The sequence below is a fragment of the Rhinoraja longicauda genome, chromosome 19 (genome assembly GCF_053455715.1).
Source record: "Rhinoraja longicauda isolate Sanriku21f chromosome 19, sRhiLon1.1, whole genome shotgun sequence".
Classification (NCBI taxonomy): Eukaryota; Metazoa; Chordata; class Chondrichthyes; order Rajiformes; family Arhynchobatidae; genus Rhinoraja; species Rhinoraja longicauda.
The window spans coordinates 29,264,953-29,291,063 of record NC_135971.1 but is presented as its reverse complement, the minus strand read 5'-3'; the positions used below and the strand labels follow the sequence as shown (position 1 = coordinate 29,291,063).

General features: G+C 53.1%; 1 protein-coding gene and 1 pseudogene across 2 annotated transcripts in view; both read right to left on the bottom strand.

Moving 5' to 3' along the window:
• LOC144603211 (major histocompatibility complex class I-related protein 1-like) overlaps positions 1-26,111 on the bottom strand; it is a 1,020,820-nt pseudogene that overhangs the window by 670,267 nt on the left and 324,442 nt on the right. The gene's annotated exons all lie outside the window — the stretch shown is intronic.
• Positions 1,822-26,111, bottom strand: part of LOC144602557 (nitric oxide synthase 3-like) — a 49,907-nt gene continuing 25,617 nt past the window's right edge. Inside the window, exons 20-26 of the mRNA XM_078415687.1 lie at positions 25,354-25,523; positions 24,629-24,836; positions 6,401-6,488; positions 5,532-5,653; positions 3,768-3,913; positions 2,480-2,674; positions 1,822-1,947 (exon numbers count right to left, since the gene is read on the bottom strand). Of these exons, the coding sequence (XP_078271813.1) occupies positions 1,822-1,947; positions 2,480-2,674; positions 3,768-3,913; positions 5,532-5,653; positions 6,401-6,488; positions 24,629-24,836; positions 25,354-25,523 (1,055 nt within the window). The remainder of the gene's footprint in view (positions 1,948-2,479; positions 2,675-3,767; positions 3,914-5,531; positions 5,654-6,400; positions 6,489-24,628; positions 24,837-25,353; positions 25,524-26,111) is intronic.

The window sequence follows — 26,111 nt, the reverse complement described above, 5'->3', positions numbered from 1 at the left end:
GAATGGCGGGACTATCATATGTTGAAAGACTGGAGCGACTAGGCTTGCATACACTGGAATTTAGAAGGATGAGAGGAGATCTTATCGAAACGTATAAGATTATAAATGGATTGGACACTTTAGAGGCAGGAAACATGTTCCCAATGTTGGGGGAGTCCAAAACAAGGGGCCACAGTTTAAGAATAAGGGGTAGGCCATTTAGAACTGAGACGAGGAAAAACGTTTTCAGTCAGAGAGTTGTGAATCTGCGGAATTCTCTGCCTCAGAAGGCAGTGGAGGCCAATTCTCTGAATGCATTCAAGAGAGAGCTGGATAGAGCTCTTAAGGAAAGCGGAGTCAGGGGGTATGGGGGAGAAGGCAGGAACTGGGTGCTGATTGAGAATGATCAGCCATGATCACATTGAATGGCGGTGCTGGCTCGAAGGGCCGAATGGCCTCCTCCTGCACCTATTGTCTATTGTCTATTGTCTAATCAGCGTGTAATGGAAGAGCAAATATGCTAGGAGATTGCCAAATTGTCAAAGTGGGGAATTTTAACTTCGCAACATGGACTGGGGCGGTTATAATGTCGAGGGCTTGGACGGGGTGAAATTTGTCAAGTATGTTCCGGAAGGTTTCCTCGGGCAACATGTCTGAAGAAAGGCCTCGACCCGAAACGTCACCCATTCCTTTTCTCCAGAGATGCTGCCTAGCCTGCTGAGATACTCCAGCATTTTGTGAAACCTTTGATTTGTACCAGCATCTGCCGTTATTTTCCTACAGAATCTCACAGGCAAGATCAGATACATCTGAGGACATTGTAGAAAGCTAGAGAAGAAGTTGCAGGATTCCTGCCTGTCATATATGAATCATTAGTAGGTACGGGTGAAGTGGTGGAAAAAAAGGAGGGTGGCAAAGGCTGTGCCTCTATCTGAAGGCTAAAAGGAACAGCCTGGGACTCCAGACCAGTGACCATAACAGCTGTGGTCAGCAAGTTATGATAGATATGCATTTAGATAGGCAGGGGTTAATTCGGGTTTTATACCTGGTAAATTGTGTCAACAAATTTGATTTCGGTTTTTTAAGTATTGACCAAAAAGGTTGATGGTGGCAGAGATGTAGATATTGTTATATTTGGATTTCATCAAGGCCTTTGACAAGGTTCCGCATCGTAGGGTGCGTTGGAAGGTTGCAGAATAACGAGGGTTGCGGGGAGGTGGGGAGGGGGTCGGATAAGGAGAAATTTCCCAGAGAACGTACGACGTTTCCCAGAAAGTGTGGGAGATTGCGGGAGAACACGCAACGTGGGAAATTCAAGGATCACAAGCATCGGGGGAGATAGCGGGTGAACACGCAACGTGGGAAATTCAGGGATCACAAGCATCGGGGGAGATAGCGGGTGAACACGCAACGTGGGAAATTCAGGGATCACAAGCATCGGGGGAGATAGCGGGTGAACACGCAACGTGGGAAATTCAGGGATCACAAGCATCGGGGGAGATAGCGGGTGAACACGCAAAGTGGGGGATTGCGGGAGAACACGCAGCGTGGGAGTCTGCAGGATAACGTCGGACGCGGGTTTCCTGGCGGAGTGCTGCTCCGAGCCCGGAATGGGACGCGGAAATTCTTGGATATCGTCTGTTGTGGGAGGATGTGGGTTACAGTGGGGAGCGGAGATGCCGGAGAACGCGACAGGTCCCCTCCCTCGACTCCCGGCCCCCGCCCCGGCCCTCTCCAACCGCCCCTCCCCCAGCCCCCACCCCCACCCACCCACCACCAACCCCCCCCCACCCACCCCCCACCCCCCCCCCCCACCCCAACTTCCGCCACGCCGCCCCTGGTCTAGACGGAGCCGGCCCCCGCCTTGGCCTCCTGCCAGAGGGTAAAGGAGGTGGAACGGACTCTGGTGGTGACTTCGCGGGTCCGCAGCGTCACTCCGAAGATGTCCTCGTGGTAACGGTTCTCCTCCTAGACCGGAAAACCGCGGTTCAGGGACGGGCACAGACGGCGGCACTGACAGTGGGCGGGCGGCGAGGACGGGGGGGGGGACGGGGGGGACGCGAATATTTGAAGTGCAGGAATGAGCGTTGCATTGAATAGAGAATGCAGGACTGCGTGGTTGCATTGACTTGAGGTGCGGGGTTGCACAGCTGCATCAGTTTGCCGTGTTGTGCCGCATGCTTGCAAGCATATTTGAAGCAGGGGCTGCATAACTGGGTGGTTCCGGGTGCGGGCTGCATGGGTGGTTTGGTGCAGGGCGGGGGCTGCGCGGGTGGATTTGTTCAAGGTGGAGGCTGCATAGTTGCATTGATTTTAGACGGAGGCTGCGCGGGTGGGTTTGTTCTGGGCGTTGGGATTGGTTCCGGGCAGGGAGGGTGGTTCGGTGTGGGGTGAGCTGGTTCGGTACGGGAGCTGTACGGGTGCGTTGGTTCGGGGCGGGACGATGGGATTCATTTCGGGCTGGAAGGGAGGGGGCGTTGACCGCGGGGGGGAGGCCTACCTTGAGCCCGGTGATGTAGGTGGCCGCCTCGCCGAGGCTCAGCCCTCCCTGGGCGGCGAGGATCTCCTGCACCACGCGCGAAACGTCCCGCGCCATGGTTACGTCTCCGCACACGTACAGGTGGCCGCGCAGGGAGTGCAGCGACCTGTAGAGCTGCTCCGGTAGCCGCTCCCGCAGCACGTCCTGCACATAGACCTGCAGTAGCAGAGCGGCACGGTCACTGCGGGAGGGGGAGAGAGAGATGGGATGGGAGAGGGGAGAGAGGAGAAAGGCAGAGGGGGAGCGATGCAGAGGGGAGAGGGGAGAGGGGGTGGGGGGAGAGAGGGAAAGGGGAGGGTGGAGCGCCACCGGTCACTGCGAGAGGGGAGAGAGGAGAGGGGAGAGGTGGCGAGGGGAGGGGGGAGCAGGGACAGAGCGGCACGGTCACTGGGACTGGGGAGAAGAGCAGCGGGGGAGGGCGATGGGCGCTGGTAGAGGGGGACAGGATCACGGGGAGAGGGTCAGCGGGAGAGGGGAAGAGGGGCACGGTCACCACGAGAGGGAAGATGTGGAGCGAAGACGGTGAGACGAGGGTCACAATGAGCGGGGCAGCATGCACAGAGAGAGGGGGTGTGAGGCAACGGGTGAGGGGGAGAGGGGCAAAGAGTCAGAGAAAGAGGGGCAGTGGGAGAGAGGCTGCGTGTCACAGGGAAAGGGGGGAGGGCAACACAGACGCACGCGGTGCCTGCGCACCATTACATTCACACCTCCCACGGACTTGGGGCTATATGCAGCGGCCAATAAGCCCAACGACCCCGCACGTCTTTACAAAGTGGGAGGATACCGGAGCACCCCGAGGATACCCATGCAGTCGCAGGGAAAGCGTGCAAACTCCACACAGACAGCATCCGTGGTTGGGATCGAAGCTGGGCCTCTGGCGCTTTGAGGCAGCGGCGCCCTTAGCGGCCCGAACCCCCAGCTCGCCCCTCCCTACCGTATCACGCACTCGCCCAAACCCAACCCCTTCCCCCTTCCCATCCCTTCACCACTTCCCCGCTTTCCCGTCCTGTTACCACCTCTCCGCCAATCTGCACCCCCCCCCGCCTCCCCCAATCTGCACCCCCCCCCCGCCTCCCCCAATCTCTCCTCCCTCCCCGCCCCATCACGCGCTTTGTACCCCTCCCTCCCTTCACTCCCGCGCCCTCCCATCCACTTCCACCCCGCTTTCCACCATTCCCAGCCACCCTCCCTCCACTCCCCGCCACCACCCCGCCCCCATAATCCCGCCATCCCCCCTCGCTCCTCCTACCTTGGTATTCTGGTCGCGGGAGTAGGCGGTGCAGATCTCCGTGAAGACCCCACTGTCCCTCGCCTCCAGCATCTCCTCCTGGTAAATGTGGTCCTGGTCGGAGCGGCGGCAGCCGAACACCAACGTCATGGGGCATGGGGCTTGTCCTAGAAGAGAGAAGGGGCATGATGAAGGGGGAGGGAGGGAGGGAGGGAGGGAGGGAGGGAGGGAGGGAGGGAGGGAGGGAGGGAGGGAGGGAGGGAGGGAGGGAGGGAGGGAGGGAGGGAGGGAGGGAGGGAGGGAGGGAGGGAGGGAGGGAGGGAGGGAGGGAGGGAGGGAGGGAGGGAGGGAGGGAGGGAGGGAGGGAGGGAGGGAGGGAGGGAGGGAGGGAGGGAGGGAGGGAGGGAGGGAGGGAGGGAGGGAGGGAGGGAGGGAGGGAGGGAGGGAGGGAGGGAGGGAGGGAGGGAGGGAGGGAGGGAGGGAGGGAGGGAGGGAGGATGGGAGGGAGGGAGGGAGGGAGGGAGGGAGGGAGGGAGGGAGGGAGGGAGGGAGGGAGGGAGGGAGGGAGGGAGGGAGGGAGGGAGGGAGGGAGGGAGGGAGGGAGGGAGGGAGGGAGGGAGGGAGGGAGGGAGGGAGGGAGGGAGGGAGGGAGGGAGGGAGGGAGGGAGGGAGGGAGGGAGGGAGGGAGGGAGGGAGGGAGGGAGGGAGGGAGGGAGGGAGGGAGGGAGGGAGGGAGGGAGGGAGGGAGGGAGGGAGGGAGGGAGGGAGGGAGGGAGGGAGGGAGGGAGGGAGGGAGGGAGGGAGGGAGGGAGGGAGGGAGGGAGGGAGGGAGGGAGGGAGGGAGGGAGGGAGGGAGGGAGGGAGGGAGGGAGGGAGGGAGGGAGGGAGGGAGGGAGGGAGGGAGGGAGGGAGGGAGGGAGGGAGGGAGGGAGGGAGGGAGGGAGGGAGGGAGGGAGGGAGGGAGGGAGGGAGGGAGGGAGGGAGGGAGGGAGGGAGGGAGGGAGGGAGGGAGGGAGGGAGGGAGGGAGGGAGGGAGAGCAATGAGCTGGGTGAGGCGGTTCAGGGTGATGTCGGGGTTGCGATTCAGATAGAGGTAGGAGAGATAAGGATGAGGATGAGATGGGACGGATGGGGTGAAGCGCGAAGGGGGTAAAGTGTAAGGCGAACGTCGAGGAGGTGGGTAGAGAGGGGAGATGGTCGGATGGATGTGGACGGACGGGAAGGAAACATGGCTTGGAGAGAAGGGTATGAGAGAGTGGTAGGAGAGACGGAGTAGAGAAGTGGGGAGAGAGGGGGAGGAGAGGGTAGGAGACAGGGTGAGAGAGCGCGAGAGCGGTAACGGAGAGGGGGAGGGGAGATGGACGGGAGGAGGGAGAAGGGGAGGGAGAGGCAGGATTAGGACGTAGGAGGGGGGAAGGAGAGGGAAGGGGACGGAGCGGGTGACAGGGGAGGATGGGAGGGGAGAGGGGTTGGGAGAGGGGCAGGGAGACTGGGAGGAGAGAGGGGAGAGGAAGAGGCGAGAGGGGTGAGAGAGTGCGACAGGGTGAGAGAGCGCGAGAGCGGTAGAGGAGAAGTGGAGGGGGAGTGGAGGGGAGAGGACAAGGGGAGGGCGAGGGGAAGGAGGGGGAAGGACAGAGAAGGGGGAGGGAGGGGGAGGGATTGGGGAGGGATGGGGAGGGCATTGATGCCGGGTTTCAGGGAGCGGGTATCCGGGGCGGGGTGGTTGAGGGGGGCATGGCTAGGGTTGAGCCGGTGTGTGGATCTTCGGAGCGGGCGGGCACTCACCTCGGTGCTGGATCTCGAACAGCCGCTGCTGCCAGAAGCCGCGGAAGGGGGCGACGCCAGTGCCGGGCCCGACCAGCACGCAGGGAACCCGTGGGTCATCCGGCAGGTGAAACAGCGGTGCCCTGCCAGCGAGAGAGGCTGCACGTCAAATTGTACGCCGGAGTGTTGTGCACGCATGGTGTACACGGGGTGCGGGCTGTGGTGTACCCTAGGTAGCGTATGCTTGGTTCGGTGTGTGGATGTTTCGTTGTGTGGATGCTGCACTCTGTAGTCAGTGTGTAGTCACCCTGCGTGTGGTCATCCAGTGCTCAGTCCATGCGCCATGCCTGTCCCACAGGTGCCCCGCGTGTGCCCCGTGTGTTCCCAGTCCACTCACCACACATATCGCGCCCATTAACCGTCTGTGCCCCGTCCATGCCCCGTCCCTGCTCTTCCCTGCCCCGTACGTGTCCCGTCCCTGCCTGTCCAAGAGCTGTCCATGCCCCGTCCCTGCCCCAACCATGCCCCACCCCTTACCCGGCCCTGCGAGTCCCTGTCCCATCCCTGTACAGTCCCTGCCCCATCCATGCTCCGTCCATGCCCAATTCCTGCCCGTCCCTCTCCTGTCCCTGGCCCATCCATGCCCTATCCCTGCCCAGTCTCAGACCCATCCATGCCCGCCCCTGCCCCGTCCCTGCCACATCCATGCCCCATGCCCGCCCCTGCCCCGTCCCTGCCCGTCCAGGCCTCCTCTCTGTCCTCCCCGTCCCGTCCCTGCCCCATCCCTGTCCCAACTCTGTCCAATCCCTGCCCAATCCCTGCCCCATCTATGTCCCGCCCTTGCCCCATCACTGCCCCGTCCATGTCCCACCCTTGTCCCGCGCTGGTACCTGCGGATGTAGCAGCAGACGGGATCTCCCGGACTGATGCGGTCCAACCAGGAGGAGCAGACTCCGTGCCGCAGTGGGCCCGAGCCCCCTGGGGAAGGAGCAGCACACCGCCACGTCAGAGTCACGCGCACCGGCGGTCAGGGCGTCGGTCAGGTGCCGAAGCAAAGGGACAGGCTAGCGGTGCTCCAACATCCCACCTCTTAAACCGGACCGCTCCCTTCTCTAAACCCCTTCTCCAATCGCGCCCTATCCACCCCCTCTCCAACTGCCCCCTCCAACCTCCTCTCCAACTCTCTCTATTCAATGCCTCTCTCTCCAACTCGATCTGCCCTTTTCATATAGTCCCGTCACACACTCTCACGCACAGTTCTCCCTTCCTCCCCTTCTTATAGCTCACTCCCTTTCACTCACTCTGTCACACTCTCTATCAAACTCGTTCTCACTAACACGAGGGCCCTCCCTCCCCTTTTATACCTCATTTTCTTCCCCTATATTTCACACCCACCCTTCCCTCCCTGTCACTCTCCCTATTAATATATATATTATTATATTATATATATATATATAGGTGTGTGTGTGTGTGTGTGTGTGTGTGTGTGTGTGTGTGTGTGTGTGTGTGTGTGTGTGTGTGTGTGTGTGTGTGTGTGTGTGTGTGTGTGTGTGTGTGTGTGTGTGTGTGTGTGTGTGTGTGTGTGTGTGTGTGTGTGTGTGTGTGTGTGTGTGTGTGTGTGTGTGTGTGTGTGTGTGTGTGTGTGTGTGTGTGTGTGTGTGTGTGTGTGTGTGTGTGTGTGTGGGAAGGAACTGCAGATGCTGGGTTGCACAGAATATGGAATATAGACTCAAAATGCTGGAGTAACTCAGCGGGTCAGGCAACATATCTGGATAGAAGGAATGGGTGACATTTCGGGTCGACACCTTTCTTCAGACTTAGCGTCAAGGTACAGATAGTTACTGAGATAAGAAAGTGTATCAGTTCCAAGGAGGTGCAGATCAAGGAAAATGCAGAATAGGCCCGTGTTCGCTTGGAGAATGTGACAATAAAGCAGACAGAAGAAGATACGATGTAATCAGGGGGACAGTCAGACTAGTCGGAGAACTGGGAAGGGGAGGGGTGGGGAGAGAGGGAAAGCAAGGGTTACTTGAAGTCGAGAAGTCAATATTCGAACCGTTGGGGTGTAAACGGCCCAAGCGAAATATGATGTAGTGTTCCTCCAATTTGTGCAGGGCTTCACTCTGACAACGGTGGACGCCCAGCACAGAAAGGCAGTATGGGAATGGACACGTATGCGTAGGTTAAAGTGTTTAGCAACCGGTAGGTTTAGGCGGACTGAACGGACATGTTCAGCTAAATGATCGCCGAGTCTGCCCTTGATCTCGCCGACATATAGAAGTCCACACCTGGAGATTGGACATAAAAGCTCTGCCTCACCTGAACAGATTGCTGGGGTGCTTGGACGGAGTCGAGGTACGAGGTATTTATTTCACAAAATGCTGGAGTAACTCAGCAGGTCAGGCAGCATCTCAGGAGAGAAGGAATGGGTGACGTTTCGGGTCGAGACCCTTCTTCAGACTGATGTCAGCTGGGCGGGATAAAGGAAGAATATAGGTGGAGACAGGAAGATAGAGGGAGAACTGGGAAGGGGAGGGGAAGAGAGTGACAGAGGAACTATCTAAAGTTGGAGAAGTCAATGTTCATACCGCTGGGCTGCAAGCTGTCCCAAACGAAATATGAGGTGCTGGTCCTCCAATTTCCGATGGGCCTCACTATGGCACTCGAGGAGGCCCACGGCAGAAAGGGGAAGTTGAAGTGCTCTGCCACCGGGAGATCAGGTTTGTTGAGGCGGACTGCGCGAAGATGTTGAGCGAAACTATCGCCGAGCCTGCGTTTGGTTTCGCCGATGTAAAGAAGTTGACATCTAGAGCAGCGGATACATTAGATGAGGTTGGAGGAGGTGCAAGTGAACCTCTGTCTCACCTGGAAAGACTGTTTGGGTCCTTGGATGGAGTTGAGGGGGGAGGTAAAAGGGCAGGTGTTGCATCTTCTGCGGTTGCAGGGGAAAGTGCCCGGGGATGGGGTGGTTTGAGTGGACCCGGGAGTTACGGAGGGAACGGTCTCTGCAGAACGCAGAAAGGGGAGGGTAAGGGAAGATGTGGCCAGTAGTGGGGTCCCGTTGGACGTGACGGAAATGTTGGCGGATGATTTGTTGGATACGCTGGCTGATGGGGTGGAAGGTGAAAACGAAGGGGATTCTGTCCTTGTTACGAATGGGGGCAGGCGGAGCAAGAGCGGAGCTGCGGAATATCGAGGAGATCCTCGTGAGAGCCTCATCTCTAATGGGAGAGGGGAAGCCCCGTTTTCTGAAGAATGAGGACACCTCTGATGTCCGGGTGTGAAACACCTCATCCCGGGCGTAGACGGAGGAATTGGGAGTAGGGGATAGACTTTTTGAAGGAGACAGGGTGGGAGAAAGTGTAGTTCAGATAGCTGTGCGAGTCAGTGGGTTTATAGTAGATGTCAGACACTAGTCTGTCTCCTGTGATGGACATGGTGAGGTCCAGAAACGGTAGGGAGATGTCGGAGATAGTCCAAGTACATTTAAGAGCAGGGTGGAAATTGGAAGTGAAGTGTATGAAGTCAGTGAGTTCTGCATGGGTTCAAGAGGTAGCACCAATGCAGTCGTCGATGTAGCGGAGGTAGAGTTCGGGGATGGGGCCAGTGTACTTCCGGAACAGGGATGGTTCGACGTACCCGACAAAGAGGCAGGCATAGCTCGGGCCCATGCGAGTGCCCATAGCTACGCCTCTGGTTTGGAGGAAGTGGGAGGAGTCAAAGGAGAAGTTATTAAGGTTAAGAACCAGCTCTGCTCGTCGAGGAGAGTGTTAGTAGATGGGGATTGGCTGGTATTTATTTCACAATATGCTGGAGTAACTCAGCAGGTCAGGCAGCATCTCAGGAGAGAAGGAATGGGTGACGTTTCGGGTCGACAGCCTTCTTCAGACTGATGTCAGGTGGGCGGGACAAAGGAAGGATATAGGTGGAGACAGGTGCCAGGTGTTGCATAACCAGCGTTTGCAGAGGAAAGGTGGTTTGGATGGGAAGGGACGACTTGATCAGCGAGTTGCGGAGAGAACGGTCTCTGCGAAAAGCGGAAAGTGGTGGAGATGGGAAGATATGGCTCGTGGGTTTGATCCCGTTGGAGGTGACGAAAATGTCGGAGCATTATATGCTGTACGCGACGGCTGACGGGGTGAAAGGTGTGAACTCGGGGGACTCTGTCCCTACTGCGACTGTGGGGAGGGGGAGCAAGAGCGGAGCTGCGGGAAATGGAGGAGGCCCTAGTGAGGGCCTCATCTTTGATGGAAGAGGGGAAACACCGTTCCTTAAAGAATAAAGACATTTCAGATATTCTGGGATGGAACACTTCATCCTGGGTGAAGATGCAGCATAAACGAAGGAATTGGGAGTAGGGCATAAAGTGTTTGCAGGATGCATGCTGGGAAGAAGTGCAGTCTAGATAGCCGTGGGACTCAGTATGTTTATAATATATGTCAGTCGATAGTCTGCCTCCTGTGATGAAGACGGTGAGATCAAGAAACGGCGGGGAAATGCGGGAGATGGTCCAAGTGAATTTGAGTGCAGGATGGAAATTAATCATGAAGTTGATGGTCCATAAATTCTGCATTGTGCAGGTGGTAGCCCCGATGCAGTCGACAATGCAGTGTTCGGAGATTTGGTCAGTGTACGGTGTAGGATAGTGTTAATGTACGGGGATCGCTGGGCGGCGCGGACTTGGTGGGCCGAAAAGGCCTGTTTCCGCGCTGTGTATATATGATATGATATATGATATATGATACTCCTGGAACAGGAATTATTCAACGTACCCTGCAAAAAGGAAGGCGCAGCTGGGTCCACGCAACTGTCCATGTCTATGTCTTTGATTTGGAGGAAGTGGAAGGAGTTGAAGGTGAAGTTGTTAAGAATAATGTCCTGATACGCTGGGCGGAGGAGAGTGCGAGCAGACTGAAAGTGGCTGGTACTGCGGTCGAGGAAGAAATGAAGGGCTTCAAGGCCTTCCTGGAGGGGATGGAGATGTCCGGTGACCGAACGCCCACAGTAAAAATGAAGGAGAGGGGGTCGAGAAACTGGAAGTCATTGAAGAGACGAAGGGCGTGTGAGGTGTCTTAGACATAGGTAGAGAGGGATTGGAACATCGGGGTTGGGATAGAATCGTCGTATGTGGAAATTAATTTAGTGGGACAGGAGCCAGCTGAAACAATTGGTGTATACACCAATTGTTTCTGCTTGCTCCTTTCCCACTGAAATGATCTCCACATACCTCGACTCTCTCCTATCCCCACCTGGTCCAATCCCTCTCTATCTATGTTCAATATATATATTTATATATGGATAAAAATATATATCCCCGCCTCTCTATGTCACACTTTCTCATTCTCTGTCTTCATGTCTCCCCACCCCTCTGTCTTCATGTCTCCCCACCCCTCTCTGGCTCACTTGCTCCCTCTCTAAAATAAACGTTTTCTCCCTCTCACTCACACCACCTCCGCTCTCATTCTACGTCCCCCCTTCCTCTGGTTCTCTCCCTTCCTCTCACCACTCACCACCTCCCATCACCCCCCCCCCCCTCCCGCTGTCGGCGAATACAATCCCAGGAATCACGGTCAATGAAGCATCCGACACGTCAGCCTGAACGACAGATCGCTGCGATTCCCCCTCCTCGCCGCACCCAAGACCCTCTGTGTAATGTCGCACATCTATATACTAAAGCTCTAGTTTGTTTGTTTATTTGTTCTTGAACTACAGCCAAAACGGTACACGATAGCGCGACAATTTTAGGCTCGCCTTACTCACCGTCGACCCTTTGGTGGTTGCGGAAGAAGTTTCATTGAAATCGGTGTAATATTTTTAAAGTTATTCACATTTTAAAGTTAATCGATCTCCGAGGGAGGGAGGGGAGGGGGGTGGAAGGAGGAGGGTGGGAGGGGGGAGGAGGAGGGAGGGAATGGAAGGAGGGAGGATAAGGGCGTCTTGAGGGGAATAGAGTGGGTGGGAGGGGAAGGGGGTAGGGGAAGGGGGAAGTGGGGAGGGGGAAGCGGGGAGGGGAAGGCGGGTGGGAGAGGGAGGGGTGGAGGGGAGAGGAAGGGGATGGGAGGGGAGGAAGGAGGGGAGGGAGGGAAGGGATGGAGGGAAGGGGAGGGAGCGAGGGAGGGAGAGTAAGGGAACGGAGGGAAGATAAGGGGATGGGGATGGGGATAAGAGGGAGGGGAGGGGGATGGAGCGGGGGAGGGGAATGGGGAGGTGGGGGAGGGGAGATGGAGGGGGAGGGAAGGAGGGAAGGGGAGGGAGGGGGAGGAGGGAGGGGGAGGGGAGGGGGAGAAGGGGAGGAGAGGAGAGGGGGAGGGGGAGGAGATGCTGTTGCACCAATGCAGGAGCGGTTTGGGCCTAACGGGTCCACCTGGTTTAGTCTCCTTTAGAATTGTCACAGAAGGCTGTGGAGAGCAAGTCAATTGACATTTTTAAGATAGATTCTTGATTAGTATTGGCGTGATGGGTTATCGGGAGAGGGCGGGAGAATGGGGTTTGGTGGGAGGGATAGACCAGCCATGACTGAATGGTGTAGTTGACTTGGTTGGCCGAATGGCCTAATTCATAATGACCTTATGACCTTATTACACTGTTATTGTGACTGCTTTGAGTAAAGGATGTTCTGTTTATAGTGATAGGGTCGTAGACAATAGACAATAGAAAATAGGTGCAGGGGTAGGCCATTCGGCCCTTCGAGACAGCACCGCCATTCAATGTGATCATGGCTGATCATTCACAATCCGTTCCTGCCTTCTCTCCATACCCCCTGACTCCGCTATCTTTAAGAGCTATATCTAGCTCTCCCTTGAAATCATCCAGAGAATTGGCCTCCACTGCCTTCTGAGGCAGAGAATTCCACAGATTCACAACTCTCTGACTGAAAAACCTTTTCCTCATCTCCGTTCTAAATGGCCTACCCCTTATTCTTATACTGTGCCACCTGGTTCTGGACTCCCCCAACATTGGGAACATGTTTCCTGTCTCTAACGTGCCCAATTCCTCAATAAAGTTACATATATCAATAAGATCCGCTCTCATCCTTTCTAATTCCAGCGTATACGAGCCTAGTCGCTCCAGTCTTTCAACATACGATAGTCCCGCCATTCCGGGAAATAACCTACTGAACCAACGCTGCACCCCCTCAATAGCAAGAATATCCTTCCTCAAAATTGGAGACCACAACTGCACACAATACTCCACGTGCGGTCTCACCGGGGCCCTGTATAACTGCAGAAGGACCGACCTCTTTCACGTTATAAGAGTAGAATTAGGCCATTCGGCCCATCGAGTCTACTCCGCCATTCAATCATGGCTGATCTCCGCCTCTTAATCCCATTTTCCTACCTTCTTGCCATAACCCTTGACACCCATTTTAATCAAGAATTTGTCTATATCTGCATTAAAAATATCCACTAACTTGGCCTCCACAGCCCTCTATGGTTAATTCTGAGGCAATGACCTCTAGTCCTAGACTTTCCCACCAGTGGAAATATCATTTCCACATCCACTCTTTCTTGCCTTTCATTATTCTGTAAGTTTCAATTAGGTCTCCCCTCAACCTTCAGCGAGTAGAGGCCCAGTGCTGTCAAACGCTTATCATTTGCTCACCGCACCCATTCCTGGATTCATTCTTGTAAACCTCCTCTGGACCTTCTCCAGAGCTAGCACATCCTTCCTCAGATATGGGGCCCAAATTTGCTCATGGTATCCAAATGTAGCCTGCCCAGCACCTGAAAGAGCCTCAGCATTACACATCTGTTTTGCAAACTCAATGCCATATACTTTCAAATGTACTTCCAACTACTGCTAATACTGTCCATTTTCACTTTGGCAATATTGTGATGCTCACTCCACCAGAGTCTCAGCTCCTTTTCTGTTAAAATCCTCATCCATGCTTTTTGACATCTCTAGACTTGAATTTTCCAAAGCAATTTTCTAGCAAGCCTCTCTCATTATACCTGCTGTAAGCCAAAGATCTTTCAAAGCACTACTATCTCTGTACATGTATCTGGTTCCATTCAACTATTACTCGGAGCTTGCTGAATAATATTGCCTTCTGATTAAACAATTATTCTTGTTTGTAATTCCCTTCGTGGAAATACCCTCCAACTGTAATCTCCTCAAGTCTCACCTCTGCTCCTCCATTTCTGGGCTTATGGTAATTTCCAAATGCAATTGCTCCATCATCACAGCACCACCAAGATCTGCCTTGGCTCTATGCTTCGGAATTTCCATCCCAACCTCGCTTCTATTTCTTCTCTTTTGCGATGCACCTTAAACCCTCTCTTTTTGACCTAATCTTTTGATCATATTTCATAATATTTACACCGTTGTGGTGGCAATTAGTTTTAAATATGCGACATTCTTTTTAGAAGCGTTGGAATAAATATATATTGTTACTGTTACCAGGCAGAATGTTTTAAATAATAATGTATGGTACTAAAATATGTGTCTGTATGACTGTGTTGAAAGGGGGTAGTGTGCATGGTGGTTGTTTGACAGTGCAGAACTTAACGTTTTAACCACCAGATTTCCCGGAGATGCAAAGATTAAAACACCTTCAGAGAAAAAAACCTTCATTGCAGTCTAAAATCGCCAGTTCCATATGCTGAAAACTTGCCCAAATTCTAGATTTATCCACAAAGGGAAATATTCGCTAATTCCTCTGAACTCCAAGTTCAGTTGTTTCCCAATAGACAACCTTTCATCACAAATCTAACCACACAAATCCTCCGTACCTCTTTCCTCCTATACTCAACTACTCTTGTCATCAGGGCCAACACGCCATTCGCTTTCCTCACTGCCTGCTGTACCTGCATGCTAACTTTAACTGATGAATAAGGACACCCAGATCTCTTTGCACTTCCCCATTTCCTAACTTGACATCATTCAGATAATAATCTGCCTTCCTGTTCTTACCACCAAAGTGGATAACCTCACACGTATCCACATTAACCCTGCATTCTCATAGCATCCGCCTCACAGTTTGCACTGCCACTCAGCTTTGTGTCATCCGCAAATTTGCTAATGTCACTTTTAATCCCCATCTAAGTCATTAATATGTATTGTAAATAGCTGCGGTCCCAAGCACCGAGCCTTGCGGTGCCCCACTGGCCATTGCCTGCCATTCTGAAAGGGCCCCGTTAATGCCTACTCTTTGTTTCCTGTCTGCCAACCACTTTTCTATTCATGTCGGCATCCTACCCCCAATACCATGTGCTCTAATCTTGCCCAGTAGACTCCTATACGGGACCTTATCCTAGGCTTTCTGAAAGTCCAGGTACACAACATCCACTGGCTCTTCCTTGTCCATTTTCCTAGTTACATCCTCAAAAAATTCCAGAAGATTAGTCAAGCATGATTTCCACTTCGTAAAACCATGCTGACTCGGAACGATCCTATTAGTGTTATCCAAATGTTCCGCAATTTCTTCTTTTATAATTGACTCCAGCATCTTCCCTGCCACTGATGTCAGGGTAACTAGTCTATAATTTCCCATTTTCTCTCTCCCTCCTTTCTTAAAAAGTGGGATAACATTAGCTACCGTCCAATCCACAGGGACTGATCCTTAATCTATAGAACATTGGAAAATGATCACCAATGCGTCCACGATTTCTTGAGCCACTTCCCCAAGTACCCGGGGATGCAGACCATCAGGCCCTATGGATTTATTCGTCTTCAGTCCCATTAGTCTACCCAACACCATTTTCTGCTTAATGTGAATTTCGTTCAGTTCCTCCATCACCCTAGGACCTCGGTTCATTAGGACATCTGGGAGATTGTTGGTGTCTTCCTTAGTGAAGAAAGATCCAAAGTACCTGTTCAACTCATCTGCCATTTCCTTGTTCCCCATAATAAATTCACCTGCTTCTGTCTTCAAGGGGCATTTGTCTTAACTATTTTATTCATCTTCACATACCGAAAGAAGCTTGTACTATCCTCCTTTATATTCTTGACTATCTTACATTCGTACCTCATATTTTCTCCCCTTATTGCCTTTTTAGTTATCTTCCGTTGCACTTTAAAAGAGTCCCAATTCTCTGGCTTCCCGCTCATGTTTGCTATGTTATACTTCTTCTCCTTTATTTTTATACTGTTCTTGACTTCCCTTGTTAGCCATAGTTGGCATTTACTCCCCTTAGAATCTTTCGTCCTCTTTGGAATGAACGTATCCTGCACCTTCTGTATTATTCCCAGAAATATCTGCCATTGTTATTCCACCGTCTTCCCTGCTAGGGTATATTTCCAGTCAACTCTGGCCAGCTCCTCTCTCATGCCTTCATAGTCCCCCTTGCTCAACTGCAATACTAACACTTCTGATTTTCCCTTCTCCCTCTCGAATTGTAGATTAAAACTTACCATAATATGATTACTAAATGGTTCTTTTACTTGAGTTCCCTTATCAAATCCGGTTCATTACACAACACTAAATAGAAACATAGAATCATAGAAATCCAAAATTGCCTTCTCCCTGGTAGGCTCCAGTACAACCTTCTCTAAGAATCCATCTCGGAGGTACTCCCCAAACTCCATTTCTTGGGCTCTATTTCCAAGCTGATTTTCCCAGTCTACCTGCATGATGAAATCGCCCAGAACCACTGTAGCATTACCTTTGCGACATGCCAATTTTACCTCTTGATTCAACTTGAACCCTATATCAAGGCTGCTGTTTGGGGGCCTGTAGATAACTCCCATTAGGGTCTTTTTACCCGTACAATTCCTCAGCTCTGCCCATACTGATTCTACACCTCCTGATTCTATGTCACCCCTTGCAAGGGACTGAATATCATTCCTTACCAACAGAGCGACCACACCCCCTCTGCCCACCTGTCTGTCTTTTCGATAGGTCGTATGCCCCTGAATATTCAGCTCCCAGACCTGGAGCTCTTGCCGCCATGTCTCTGTAGTTCCCACAACATCATACTTGCCAATATCTAACTGAGCGTCAAGCTCATCCACTTTATTTTTTATACTTCGCGCATTCAAATACAACACTTTAACCTCGGTCACTATTGGCCCTGCCCTTACTCTGTTATCCCTTCTCGAACTTTCCTTCCCATTAATTCGGGAGTCTTTTGCAACGTTTCCTGTAATCACTTCCCCTTTAACTCCATCTTTATATTCCCAATTTGTCAACCGCTCCCCCCCCCCCCCCCTCCCCACAGTATTTAGTTTAAACCCACCCGTGTAGCACTAGCACATCTGCCTGCCAGAACGTTAGTCCCTCTCCAGTTAAGGTGTAACACGTCCCTTTTGTACAGGTCCCAGAGGAGATCCCAATGGTCTATAAATCTAAATCCCTGCTCCCTGCACCAGCCTCTCAGCCACACATTCATAACCCCTGTGACATCAGCCGCCTCAAATTATCCACTCCCCTGACGAAATCCAAACTCTCTCCTCCTGAACGTACAGCCCTCCACTCACTCCGCAACAACTCGGACATAATCTTTAAACCCGCTGACAAGGGAGGGGCTGTGGTAGTCTGGCATGCTGACCTCTACCGGACCGAGGCCAGACGACAACTATCACACACCTCTTCCTACCTATCCCTGGACCATGAACCCACCGACAAACACCAGACCTTTATCAGCAGCACCATCACTGACTTCATCATCTCCGGCGATCTACCCCCCAGTGCGTCCAATCTCATAGTTCCCCAGGCCCGCACGGCCCGATTCTACCTCCTACACAAAATCCACAAACATAACTGTCCCGGCAGACCAATTGTCTCTGCCTGCTCATGCCTCACCGAACTTATCTCTACCTACCTCGACTCCATCCTGTCCCCCCTGGTTAAATCCCTCCCCACCTACGTCCAAGACACCTCACACGCTCTCCAGCTCCTTGATAATTTCCTGTTCCCAGGCCCCCACTCCCTCATCTTCACCATGGATGCCCAGTCACTCTACACTTCCATCCCCCACAAGGATGGTCTCGAAGCCCTCCGTTTCTTCCTCGACCGTAGAACCAGCCAATCCCCATCGACCAACACTCTCCTCCGCTTAGCAGAGCTGGTTCGTACCCTCAACAACTTCTCCTTTGACTCCTCCCACTTCCTCCAAACCAGAGGCGTAGCTATGGGCACTCGCATGGGCCCTAGCTACGCCTGCCTCTTTGTCGGGTACGTCGAACAATCCCTGTTCCAGACGTACACTGGCCCCATCCACGAACTCTACCTCCGCTACATCGATGACTGCATTGGTGCTACCTCTTGCACCCATGCAGAACTCACTGACTTCATACACTTCACCTCCAATATACCTGGACTATCTCTGACATCTCCCTCCCGTTTCTGGACCTCACCATCTCTATCACAGGAGACAGACTAGTGACGGACATTTACTATAAACCCACTGACTCGCACAGCTATCTGGACTACACTTCTTCCCACCCGGTCCCCTACAAAAAGTCTATCCCCTACTCCCAATTCCTCCGTATACGCCGCATCTGCGCCCGGGATGAGGTGTTTCACACTGGGGCTTCCGAGATGTCCTCGTTCTTCAGAAAACGGGGCTTCCCCTCCTCCATTATAGATGAGGCTCTCACTAGGGTCTCTTCTACATCCCGCAGCTCCGCTCTTGCTCCCCCTCCCCCATATAACCATATAACCATATAACAACTACAGCATGGAAACAGGCCTGTCCGGCGATACCAGTCCACGCCGACCACTCTCCCTGACCTAGTCTCATCTACCTGCACTCAGACCATAACCCTCTAATCCCCTCTTATCCATATACCTATCCAATTTACTCTTAAATAATAAAATCGAGCCAGCCTCCACCACTTCCACCGGAAGCCCATTCCATACAGCCACCAACCTCTGAGTAAAGAAGTTACCCCTCATGTTCCCCCTAAACTTTTGTCCCTCAATTCTGAAGCTATGTCCCCTACTTTGGTAGTGTTCACCAACTGTCTTTATACTATGAACCATGTTATAGGAAATATATTGTCAAGCTTGAAATGGTTCAGAGAACATTTACGAGGATGTTGCCTAGATTAGAGGTTGTAAGCTATAGGGAGAGGTTGAGGCAGCGACTATCCCAACTTATAAGCGGTACCAGTTACACGGGTACATGGATATGATAGGTTTTGAGGGATATAGAACAAGCGCAAGCAGGTGGGACTGGTGCAGCTGCGACATGTGGTTGATGTGGGTAAGTTGGGCCGACGAGCCTGTTTCCACACTGAATCACGCTATGAATATATGACTCTATGACTATACAAAACAGCGTTGCCACTCACGTGCCCCATGGGACATTGACCTCATTTAAGGGCCATTTCCAGCAGGCCCTGCCCCCAATGAGCTGTAGCGGAAGGACCCTAGACTGTGGATCTCCCCAGAGAGCCTTGGCGTTGGCTACACCAAACATCAGTGCGCCCCTCAGCACGTACACATGTAGTCTGAAGCTGGCTACTCGACAACATTCCCCGACGAACTCCTCGCTCTGCTGGGAGGTCAAAAGGTTCGGGCCAACCAAAAGAAAGAGCGTCTTTCACCGATTTGATGACCTTCCAGCAACACTTGATGTCCGTCTCTGAATATGTCCCTGGGAACAGTCCGTAAATCACAGAGTCCTCTGTTACGGACTTGTTCGGAATAAACCGTGACAAGAACCATCGCAAACTTCTCCAGACTCTCTTCACAAATCCACACTTTGTGAAGAGGTGGGGAATCGTCTCCTCTTCATAGACTTTATTAAAGAGTGCCTGATACACTGGCCGTTGGGACTGTTCCCCGAACAAAGATTCGTGTGATCTTTTATACAGTTTTTCTCTTTGTTTGTTGTTCACATGAATTAACCCTACACAGAATTCACAAAGTCACACCAGTATTCGTCCATATAATAACAATATAACAATTACAGCACGGAAACAGGCCAGTTTGGCCCTTCTAGTCCATGCCGAACACTTTCTCCGACCTAGTCCCATCTACCTGCTCTCAGACCATAACCCTCCAATCCCTTCCCATCCATATACCTATCTAATTTACTCTTAAATAATGAAATCGAGCCTGCCTCCACCACTTCCACCGGAAGCTCATTCCATACAGCCACCACCCTCTGGGTAAAATTGTTACCCCTCATGTTACCCCTAAACTTTTGTCCCTTAATTCTAAAGTTATGTCCCCTTGTTTGAATCTTCCCCACTCTCAAAGGGAAAAGCTTACCCACGTCAACTCTGTCCGTCCCTCTTAAAATTTTAAAAACCTCTATCAAGTCCCCCCTTAACCTTCTGCGCTCCAACGAATAAAGACCCAACCTGTTCAACCTCTCTCTGTAGCCTAAGTGCTGAAACCCAGGCAACATTCTAGTAAATCTCCTCTGTACCCTCTCCATTTTGTCAACATCCTTCCTATAACTTGGCGACCAGAACTGCACACCATACTCCAGATTCGGCCTCACCAATGCCCTGTACAATTTTAACATTACATCCCAACTTCTATACTCGATGCTCTGATTTATAAAGGCAAGCATACCAAACGCCTTCTTCACCACCCTATCCACATCAGATTCCACCTTCAGGGAACAATGCACAGTTATTCCCAGATCCCTCTGTTCCACTGCATTCCTCAATTCCCTACCATATACCCTGTACGTCCTATTTTGATTTTTCCTACCAAAAAGCAGCACCTCACACTTATCAGCATTAAACCCCCACTCGCAACAAGGACAGAATCCCCCTCATTCTCACCTTCCACCCCACTAGCCAGCGGATCCAACATATCATCCACCAACATTTCCGTCACCTACAACGGGACCCCACCACTGGCCATATCTTCCCATCCCCTCCCCTCTCTGCGTTCCGCAGAGACCGTTCCCTCCGTAACTCCCTGGTCCACTCGTCCCTTCCTCCCCAAACCACCCCAACCGCGGGCACTTTCCCCAGCAACTGCACGAGATGCAACACCTGTCCCTTTACCTGCCCCCTCAACTCTATCCAAGGACCCAAACAGTCTTTCCAGGTGAAACAAACGTTCACCTGCACCTCCTCCAACCTCATCTATTGCATCCGCTGCTCTAGATGTCAACTTATTTACATCGGCGGAACCAAGCGCAGGCTCGGCGATGGCTTCGCTGAACACCTGCGCTCGGTCCGCATTAACGAAACTGATCTCCCGGTGGCCGAGCACTTCAACTCCCCCTCCCATTCCCATTCTGACCTTTCTGGCATGGGCCTCTTCCAGTGCCATGGTGAGGCCCACCGGAAATTGGAGGAACAGCACCTCATATTTCGCCTGGGCAGTTTGCAGCCCAGTGGTATGAACATCGACTTCTCCAACTTTAGATAGTTCCTCTGTCCCTCCCTTCCCCTCCTCCTTCCCAGATCTCCCTCTATTTTCCTGTCTCCACCTATATCCTTCCTTTGTCCCGCCCCCCTGACATCAGTCCGAAGAAGGGTCTCGACCCGAAACGTCACCCATTCCTTCTCTCCCGAGATGCTGCCTGACCTGCTGAGTTACTCCAGCATTTTGTGAATAAAAACCTTCGATTTGGACCAGCATCTGCAGTTATTTTCTCAAAACCCCTATCTCCCTGTTCCTGCCCTCACCAGCACGAGGTACAGGAAACAATCCAGAGATAACCACCCCGGAAGTCCTGCTCTTCAGTCTTCTTCCTAACTACTTAAACTCGCGATGCAGAACCTCCTGCCCCCCCCCCCCCCCCCCCCGAGGTCGCTCGTGCCCACATGCACAACTATTTCTGGCCTCTCGAGGATGTTCTGAAGTCAGTCTGTGACATCTTTAACCCTGGCACCAGGGAGGCAACAGATCATCCTCGAGCCTCGCCTGCTACCACAGATCCATAGCGTCCTAGAGTGATACTGTGTGGAAACAGGCCCTTCGGTCCAACTTGCGCACAGCGGCCAACATTGTTCCGGCTGCACTAGTTCTACTTGTCTGCGTTTGGTCCATATCCCTCCAAACCTGTCCTATCCATGTACCTGTCTAACTGTTTCTTAAACTATGAGATAGTCCCAGCCTCAACTGCCTCCTCTGGAAGCTTGTTCCATACACCCACCACCCTTTGTATGAAAAAGTTACCCCTCAGATTCCTTTATAACTTTTCCCCTTCACTTTGAACCTGTGTCATCTGGTCCTCGATTCCCCTTCTCTGGGAACAAGACTCTATACATCTACCCGATCTATTCCTCTCATGATTTCGAAAAGCTCAAAAGATCTCCGCTCATCCTCCTGCGCTCCATGAAATAGAGACCCAACCACTCCCTATAGCTCACACCCTCCAGTCCTGGTAAATTCCTCGTAAATCTTTTCTGAACCCTTTCAAGCTTGACAATATCTTTCCCATAACATGGTGCCCAGAACTGAACACAATATTCTAAATGTGGTCTCGCCAACGTCTTATACAACTGCAAAATGACCTCCCAACTTTTACATTCAATACTGCGACTGATGAAGGCCAAAAGGCTTTTTGACCGCCACATCTACCTGCAATTCGATCTTCAAGAAACCATGCACCTGTACTCCTAGATCCTTCAGCTCCCCAACACTACCCAGAGACCTACCATTTACTGTGTTGATCCTGCTCTTGTTCGACGGCCCAAAATGCAACGCCTCACACATCTCTGTATTAAATTCCATCAATCATTCCTCCGCCCAACTGGCTAATCGATACACATCCTGCTGCAATCGTTCACAACCATCTTCACTATCTGCTAAACCACAAACATTCGTATCATCAGCAAACTTGCTAATCTTTCCCTATAAGTTCTCATCCAAATCATTGATGTAGATGACAAATAATAACGGCCACAGCATCGAACCCCGAGGCACACCACTAGTCACAGGCATCCTGTCCGACAAGCATTCCACCATTCCCTTCGGCTTCCTTCCATGGAGCCAATTTTCTTTCCATTCGCTCCTTGCGAACTACCCATCCCGAGCAGCCTACCATGCCGAACCTTGTCGAACGCCTTACTGAAGTGCATGTGCACAACATCTACAGCTGTGCCCTCATCAACCTCTTTGGTCATGTCTTCAAAAAATCAATCAGATTCGTGAGCCACGGCCTCCCACGTACAAAACCATGCGGACTACCCCTAAACAGCCCTTGCCTATCCAACTGGCTGTATATCCTATCCCTCAGAATACTCTCCAGTAAATTACCAGCTGTAGATGTTAAGCTCACCGGCCTATAGTTCCCAGCGTTTTCCCTGCAGCCTTTCTTGAAAAGAGGTACATTTGCCACCCCCCAGTTTTCAGGCACCTCTCCTGTATTTAAGCACGACTCGTAAATTTCAACCAGGGCTCCCGCAATGTCCTCGGGTATATCAGATCATGCCCCGGAGATTTGTCTACCTTCAAGCACGATAGTACTTTCAGTACGTCTTCGAAAATAACCCCGACTGCTCTCAAGACATTTCCAGTGACTGCTCCAATTTCCTCTGTCCTATTGTCTTTTTCCTCGGTAAATGCAGAGGAGAAATACTCATTTAGGACCTTGCCCATCTCCTGTCGCTCCACACAGAGGTGCCCGCTTTGAATCCTGAGAGATCCCACTATCTCTCCAGTTACCCTTTTCCCCCTTATGTATTTAGAAAATAGTTTGGCATTGGCCTTAATGCTACCCGCCAGAGATATCTCCTGGCCCCTTTTTGCCCTTCTGGGTTCTTTTTTACTTTACTCCTTCGTTCCCGTAACTCCTCCTGGGATGCACTTGATCCCAGCTACCGATAACTGTCGCATGCTTCGTTTTTGTTTTTGACTAACGTCTCAATCTCGCTCGTCAATCATGCTTGCCTGATTTGCCTTCACTCCAACGGGGACGGACACATCCTGAGCTTTCATCAGCACACTTTTAACAATATACCACTTGCCGATGTTTCTTTCTGCTCCAATCAACTTGAGCGAGACATTCTTTCACACCCTCAAAGTTGGCCTTACGCCAGTTGAGCATTTTAACACGTGGACCTTCTCCGTCCCTATCCATACCATCTTAAACCTAATCGAGCTGTGGTCACTGGTCCCAAAAGCCTCCTCCACACACACTCCGTTATCTTGCCCTTCCCAATTTCCTAATACGAGATCCAGCGTTGTTACATGTTTCACATGTGGATGCCTCCACATACTGCTTAAGAAAACTATCCTGAACATTTTTGAGGAATTGCACCCCACCCGAACCGTTCACGCTATGATTTTCCTTGTTTATATATTGGGAAAGTTAAAATCCCCTACCACAACAACCTTATTTGACCTGCAGCTGTCTGCAATCTCCGGCACATTTGTTCTTCTAATTCCCGTTGACTATTCGGGGGTCTGTAGTACACCCTCAACAAGGTGATCATCCCTTTCGTCTTTCTCAGCACCACTCCTATAGCCTCACTGGACGAACCGTCCGTAATGTCACCTCTGAACACAGCCGTGACAACCTCCTCAACCAAAAATGCACCACCCTCCCCCCCCCCCCCCCCCCCCCGCCTCATTTTCCCTCACCACTGTCTCTCCTGAAGCCCCTGTACCCCGGAACATTGAGCAGTCAGTCCGACCCTCAGTTAATCAGGTTTCAGTCATGTCTATCACGTCCCAGTCACTTGTACCTATCCATGCCCTAAGCTCATCTACCTTACCCGTCAGGCTTCTTGCATTAAAATACGTGCAGTTTAAAGCAAACCTCCTTCCTCGCTGTCTGACTTTCACCTGCCTATTCAGTCCACTAACCTTTCTCACACCACCTTCAATACGAACTTCGACCCTCTAACGTATCTCCGCCCTGCACGAAATCCCACCCTCCTGCCAATCTAGTTTAAACCCTCCCGAGTGGCATGAGCCAACTTTCCCGCTAGGATGTTGGTCCCCCTTTAGCTTAGGTGCAACCTATCACTTTTATATACGTCACCCTGCCCCGGAAGAGATTCCAATGATCCAGAGATCTGACACCCTGCCCCCTGCACCAACTCCTCAGCCACACGTTCTACCACTTTTTGCGTGGGGGAGGGGGGATGGCGATAACGTACCCTGTGCCCAGTGCACCATCACAGCCACGGTGAGGTGCAGCTCGGCGGGGTGGTGTCAATGGTTTGCAGGGTGCGCCAGGGGATGGGCGAAGGTTTTGGGTTTCAGGTTGTGGGTAGGGGTGGGTTGTGGGAGCGGTGTCGGGACTACATACCCTGGGCCCAGTACTCCACCACGGCCACAGTGAGGTGGAGCTCGGCGGGGTGGGTGAGAGGGCAGCTGCTGGCGGAGTAGTAGCGAGGTTGCAGCAGCGGCAGGTGGAGCAGCAGTAGCGCGGCCGGGACGCGGGTCGCGGGGAACTCCTCCAACACCTCGGCCAGCGACGGGCCAGCCCAGCGCCACTGCTCGTACTCAGCCAAGCCCTGGGGGGGGGGAGATGGGTGGGGTCAGACAACGGCCCCAACACCAACCCATCACCACATCCCACCTCGCGATCCCCACGCCAACGATGGCCCGGCCCGGCGCAATTGCTCGTACTCGGCGCCGCCATGGCGGGAGAGAGGGAGGAAGGGGTCAGCCATCAGGTCTCCGCATGAGCTATCGTGCTACCCCTTTACCCCATTAACGCCCTGTGGACCACAGTCCCTCAGACTCCCCTCCGTGTCCTCCCACACCACTACCCCCCCACCCCACATTGCCCAGGGGACCGCTCACTGTCTACCAAAGATTCTTGAACCCCTGAAATCCCCCCTGCACACCTGTATAAGCCTTCGCTCTCTCTGACTCTCCAGTGACCCCTCGGTCCCTTTGATCCCCCGACCTCCGCGATGATCCCTGGCTCGCTGTGACCACCATCGCCACGACCCCCACCCCCCTCCCACACTCCCACACCCCCACATCCCCACACTCCCCATCACAGACCGTGCGTTGCCCCCTGACCTGGCTGAGGGTGATTAGCCGCTGGTGTTGATGAGGGTCGGGGTTGAGCGGGGCGAGCAGCAGCAGGAGGTCCGGGCTCGGGGGGGATGTGATGTCCAGCAGGTGGGTCAAAGCCTGGCTCACCGTGCATGGGGGAAGCCGAGACTCCGGCACCCAGCTCCGACCGCGGCCTGGGAACGGAGGAAACGGTTAGTGTAAGGTCACTCCCTCCCGGTCACCCATTCCTTCCCCTACCCCTCGCTCAGCTCCGGCCGAGGCCTGGGGACAGAGACGCCGCTCAGTGTACGGGCACCCCCTCCCGGTCATCCACCCCCTCTTCGCTCCTCTAACCCAGTTCCGCCCCGGGCCTGGGGACGGAGACACCAGTCAGTGTATAGTCAGCCCGTCCCGACCATCCACCCCCTCCTCCCACCCCTCACCCAGCTCCGCCCGGGGCCTGGGGACGGAGACACAGGTCAGTATAGGTGAATTCCCCTCCCTCTCACCCACCCTCGCATTCCTCTCCCCTCACCTAGCTTCGGCCGGGACCTGGGGCAGAAATACCGGTAAATACACCAGCAGTGCCCTTCCCCCTCACCCCTGTCCTTCCCATCTTTCCCCCACACCTCTCCCCTTCCCCAAACCTCCCACTCTCGCCTCTTCCCCCCCCCCCCCTTGCACCCCTCCCCCACACCCCTCCCTCTCTCCACTCCCCTACCCGCAGCTCAGGACCAGAGACCGGTCAGTGTACGATTGATCCACACCCAAGTCTCCTCATT